The 6000-nt window shown below is 42.1% G+C and overlaps 1 protein-coding gene across 1 annotated transcript in view; it reads right to left on the bottom strand.

The window, feature by feature from the left end:
* WDR90 (WD repeat domain 90) overlaps positions 1-6000 on the bottom strand; it is a 57001-nt gene that overhangs the window by 13866 nt on the left and 37135 nt on the right. The window contains exons 34-35 of the mRNA XM_069065524.1: positions 5791-5959; positions 3738-3849 (exon numbers count right to left, since the gene is read on the bottom strand). Coding sequence (XP_068921625.1) covers positions 3738-3849; positions 5791-5959 — 281 coding nt within the window. The remainder of the gene's footprint in view (positions 1-3737; positions 3850-5790; positions 5960-6000) is intronic.

Genomic DNA, 6000 nt, shown 5'->3' with positions numbered 1-6000 from the left:
CATCCTTCCATTTGTGCCTTTGTCCCTGGTCTCTTCTATGCCAAGAATGTCCTCCCTTCCTGTCTCTGCCTATCCCCATGCTAGCTCTCTATTGTCAGGAGCTCAACATGCTATAGTGCCCAAAGGACATTCAGCGGTGCAGAGAGAGATATACTCCAGACTTCACATAGGCCTGCAGCAAAGTCAACATGTACCACACAGGTGATATTTGGTTACTTTTAGGTTGAGAGGCTGTCCTGGGAGTGTAAGGATCACAGAGGGTGTTTTGGTTCTAGGGAGTCTGGAAAGAGGAAGAGAATTGCCAAGTGTTTGGAGAGCTTGATAGGAGCACAGAGATCAAGGAAGCATGGAGAGAGGGAGAGGCTGACTAAAGGGCAGGAGCTCTTAACATTTTTTGTGTCATGGACACCTTTGACAGTCTGGTGAAGCCTACGGACCCTCTCAGAATCATGTGCACATAATAAAATACTGAGGATTACAAAAGAAACCAATTATACTGAAATATAATTATAAAAATATTATTAAAAGAAGTTCACAGACCCTGGAATAGGAACTCCTGCTACAGAGAGTGAATAATTCCAGCCAGTGTATGAAGGAGAGTTATAGTTCAGTGGTGTGGGCCAGGACAAGTCACAGTCAGTATGCCCTAGCTGCGCTCTGAGCTGCACCTGGAGAGAGTCAATGTGCCAGTCAAAGGAGCTGGGCCTTTAACAGACTGTGTCCCAGGAATTCCCACCCCAATGCAGCTTCAAAGTGTGGTGATGAGAAACTTCAAAGTCAGCTGGTGGTTCAGGTCTACAATCAGAAAGACCTGAGGTCAAATCTGATCTCCGACACCTCCTTGCTCTATGACCCTGGGCAAATCAGTTAACTTCTGTTTGCCTCAGTTTCCTCAACTAGAAAGTGTGGATAATAACAGCACCTACCTCACAGAGTTATCATAAGAATCAAATACAAAGGTCTGATCAGTCAATGTCTCGCTCAAAAATGTTTAGGATGAAGCTCAAGCTTCTTAGCCTAGCATTCAAGGATCATGTCCCTCCAGCTAGGTGGGGCAGTGAATAGAGCATCGGCCCTGGAGTCAGGAAGACCTGAGTTCAAATCTGGTCTCAGACACTTGACATGCTCACTAGCCTGTGACCTTGGGCAAGTCACTTAACCCCAGCTGCCCTCCAAAAAGCAAAAAAAAAAAAAATCAAATACAAAAATATTTGTAAAGTGCTCGACAGCACCTGGCACATAGTAAAGAGTTATGTAAATGTTAGCTGTCATTGCTAGTATCTCAATCATGGTATTCTAAGACCTTCCTAGTTCTATTTTGGAAAGAGATTGCCCAGAGGTAGGTCATAGGGGTTCCTATGACAGTGGGAAGATTTTCAAAGGATCAGCTAAAAAAACCACCTCTCTTCCATGAAGCCTTTCCTGATAACTACCTCACTAGAAGCAATTTCTCTTTTAGCTGATCTTTGAGAACTTTAGATTGATTTATCTTATTATTAATTTTTATTTTATTTTTATGGTTTATTTTTATTTGTCTAGATATCTAATCACCTCTATTAAAGTATAAACTTCTCTAGAGCAAGAACCATGTTTTAGTCATTATTTACTATATTTACTTGTATATATTTGTTTATTTTTGTTATTTTTAAACTTACTTCATTTTTATTTATCATTATTATTTGTATCTCCCAGCATCTAACATAGCAGATTAAACAAAATGGGTCCAGAAAAAATGTCTGCAAATGAATGAATCATTCACTTAATACAGGTTTCACATGGTAAAGCAGGACTTGTTTTTAAATGAGCCAGTTGTTGGAAGTATATCACAAAAAATAAATGATCCAGGTAGTTAAGTCCCTAAACCAACAGAAAGGAATTCTATACTAAAGTATGCAACATCATGCAGAGAAGACTCAGACAGCCTCCTCAGTCAGTTAACCAGGCTTTAGTCACTGCCCTGGGGGATGACCTCTGGGTCTGCCTTAGTTGCTGCCCCTTTCTGTACATGGATTTGTAGAATTTCTAGGAAGTAGAATGAGGAGAAACTGGTGTAAAGCAGTTGTCTTTTGAAATACAACTGGATGGGGTGGCTAGGTGGTGCAGTGAATAGAGCACCATTCCTGGAGTCAGGAGGAACTGAGTTCAAATATGGCCTCAGACATTTAACACTTACTAGTCGCATGACCTTGGACAGGTCACTTAACCCAAATTGCCCTGTCCTCTCCCCTCCAAAAAAGCAAAAAAAAAAAAAATGGAGAAGGCTAGGTGGTGCAGTGAATAGAGCATGGGCCCTGAAGTCAGGAGGACCTGAGTTCAAATCCAGTCTCAGACACCTGACACACTTAGTAGCCATGTGACTTTGGGCAAGTCACTTAACCCCAACTGCCCTCCAAAAAAAAAAAATACAACTGGAATCTAAGGACATTTAGTGAGAAGGCTGCCCTGAAGATTCTTTTAATTCCCAGATGTATAACCTATATGTGTACATATTGTACCTAGTCCTTCTGCCTATAAAATGTAAGCTCCTAGAAACTAAGGACCGTTTCATTCTTGCCTTTGTATTCCTAGCACAGTTCCTGGCACATAGTAGACACTTTAATAAAAGCTTCGAGATTGATATGTTCTTCAAAAACTGGAATTTTCTTTAAATCCACAGTCCCCAGGCAAAGACAAGAAACAGTCCTATACTCTTTATTGTTCCCTTTCCTACCCACGTCCCCCCAAAAATGATGACTCACTTCCTGAACCTGAATCCTATCACTACAGTCAATAGATTGCCTGGTCCCCATTCCCAACCATATCTCTTTACTTGCCAGGTCCTTTTCATGGACGCAGATACAGAGGATCTATCCATTCAGCCAAAGGCAAGGGATAATAGAGGATGAGAAAGGGAGCTCAGTTCTGACCCTATATGTGGGGATCTGAAGAAGGTGGATCTGTGCTATTAAAAAAAAAAAGCTGCTATAAACATTCTAGTAAATGGGACTTCTTTTCCTCTTTCTTTGCTCTCTTTGGGGTGCAGGCCTTTAGCCAAAGGCTGAGTCAAGGGCTATGCACTATTTAGTGACAGTGGGGGCATGCTTCCAGATTGCTTTTCAGACCTGTTGCACCATCTCGCAGCTCCAACAGTGTATGAGAGTCCCAGTTTTCCCAAAGCCACTCAAACAAATGTCATTTTCCTTTCTGTCATCTTTGCTAGTCTGATAGGTGTGAAATAGAAAAAGAGTTGCTTTAATTTGCATTTCTCTCATTATTAGTGATTTGAAGCATTCTGTCATTGATTCAAATTTATAAGAATAAAAATTCCCCAAAAGAGAACTAGTCAAAGGATATTTTTTTCAAAGAAAAAAATGAAAGTTATGAAATGAGGTATGTCTGAGGTGGCTCAGAAGGTCTAAGTCCTTTCCAGCTCTACAAAGCTGGATCTATGACTCAGAAAGAGAAGCAGAGAATCACTCAGAGAGGAGACATGATTTAACGACCCTTTTCTATTAAAGAAATAACACTAGATACCCCAGAAGCCAAAGTGACAGTACAGTGTTTGGCTCAACCCTACATACTAGGACAGTAAGACAACTGAGTCCCAAGTTCTGGAACCCCCAAATCGACTGCTCACCTCAGGAAGAAGCAGCTGGTAATGGGTACCTAGCACTTAGTACAGTTCCTGGTACACAGTGATTAGTAAATATTTGCTGGATGAGCAAATGACTATTGTGTGTGCAGGATACCTGTCTCACCTTGCCCTGGAACCCTTCATCCTCAGCTCCTGCACGGCTCCCACTGCCCACAGGCGGATCCGCTTAGTGTTGCTGCCACTGACCAGCCGGTTTCCAGAACACAGAAGCACACCTAGGACACCAAAAAGAAATGAATCCATTTCCTCAACTTGGGTCTTGAACTTGCCAGAGAACCACAGAATATTATTGTTAAAAGGGATCTCAGGATAGAGACTGAAAGAGCTGGGGGAGGACATGAGAATAGATAATATCACCATAATATATCCATTGTTGATGGAGCTGTGAACTGGCACAACTGTGTTAGGAAGCAATTTGGAATTATTCAAACAAAGTGACTAAAATATCCATACCCTTTGAACAAAATATCCATACCCTTGGGTTTATACCCCAAGAAACTCCCCATGTACTCCAAAAGAATTAGAAAGAATATAGGTGCCCATCAATTGGGGAATGGCTAAATGAACTGTGGTACATGAATATAGTGGAATCTTATTGATGTGTGTGGTGAATACAAAGAAGCATAAAAAATTTACATAAACTGATGCAGGATGAAGCTAGCAGAGCCAAGAAAACAATATACACAGCAACAACAACAATGGAAATGGAAAGAACACACCAAAAAAACAAAAGTAATGGCAACAAAATTATAAAGATCAAATGGAACTTGCATATACCTCTCTTTTTTTTTGCTTTCTTTTTGGAGGGGGGAGGCAGGGCAATTGGGGTTAAATGACTTGCCCAAGGTCACATGGCTAGTAAGTGTTAAGTGTCTGAGGCCAGATTTGAACTCAGGTCCTCCTGATTCCAGGGCTGGAGCTCTATTCACTGTACCACCTAGCCACCCCAAATGTACCTCTTCATAGAGCTGGAAGGTCCACAGGTGTTATACACTGCACAGATGTTTGAACTCTTGTTTAAAATAATATAACAACATCCGAGTGTTTGCACTGTGTTTTTTGCATTTTTTCCCACAACTTTTGTACTATTTTTCATTTTGTCTTTGTAGCTGTATGACTTAGCACAGTGCTTTTCATGTAATAGTTGATTAATAAATGCTTATTGAATTGAATTGGATGTGATAGCTAGAAGGGACCTTAGGGGTGACCTTTGGTAACTTTCTGTGTTGGACAATAATCCAAAAGCTCAAAGCTTCAAACAGCCTCAGATAAGTCACAGATCTGGACCTGTTAGCTTATTCCCAGGCCTTCACCGCCCTGACCACCATCTCTCCTCAGATCATGATGGAGGCAGCCCAGGGCCCAGAACCCAAGAGCCTGGGGAAGAGCCATGGCCTCCCAGCCTCAAGGTCTCCTCTCAGTCATCATACTGGGAAGTAGCCTCCACAAAGACGCAGCCTAGAAACTGTACCTGCATGGGACCTACAGAAGACCCAGAAGAGAAAGTTCTTGTCACCAAAGTCCTTCGCACCATTAAATGGCTCAGCATCAAAAACAGGTGTGATTCTACCAGTGGAAATGACACTAAGGAAGAGGCATCACCCTCTGCTTTACTGACATACCCTATGGGCCACAGAACCTTTCTGTTGCACTTGCAGCTGAAACCTTCCATAGATGTTGTCTCGGGGCAGCTAGGGGGCACAGTGAGTAGGGAGCTGGCCCTGGAGTCAGGAGGGCCTGAGTTCAAATCCTGCCTCAGATACTTAACACTTACTAGCTGTGTGACCTCGAGCAAGTCACTTAACCCCAATTGCCCTGCCAGGAGTTTGTGTAAATCTTAAAAAAAGACCAAAATACGTAGATATTGTCTCCTCCATAAACTGGGAGCTCTGTGAGAAGCAGGGACTGTCTAACATTTCAATTTGTATCTCCAAGATCTAACAGGGCTCTTACTTACTTTGTGCAGTACTTGGTATATAGTAAGCACTTAATAAATGCTTCATTCATTCATTCACTCAGAAAAATCAGGTGGAAATTGAAATAAAGTCCACTCAGTGTCAGTAACAATCCCAGAAGTGACTGAACAGAAAGGGAACTCTGCTTGCTTCATGTGGAACAACTAGATCTAAACAGGTTTTGCATTGGTATCTACTCACCAATCTCACCCTCATCAGCCTCCCAGGTCATAAAACAGCGGTTGGTGCCTATGTCCCAGACGCAGATCTGTCCAGTGTTGGTGCCACTGTAGAGTAAGGGGATGATGCTGTAGCAAATTGATGTCAGTTCTACTGGTCCTATTTCCTCAGGAACAGGAACTCTGTGGACCTGCCCAAAGGATAAGAAACATCAACTGATGTTATGGATTA

Source organism: Petaurus breviceps, unplaced genomic scaffold, assembly GCF_028583685.1.
Source record: "Petaurus breviceps papuanus isolate PSGF00001 unplaced genomic scaffold, PetGlider_PUasm1.0 138, whole genome shotgun sequence".
Taxonomy (NCBI): Eukaryota; Metazoa; Chordata; class Mammalia; order Diprotodontia; family Petauridae; genus Petaurus; species Petaurus breviceps.
The sequence above is the reverse complement of the archived record's forward strand: the minus strand, read 5'-3'. Positions and strand labels throughout refer to the sequence as shown.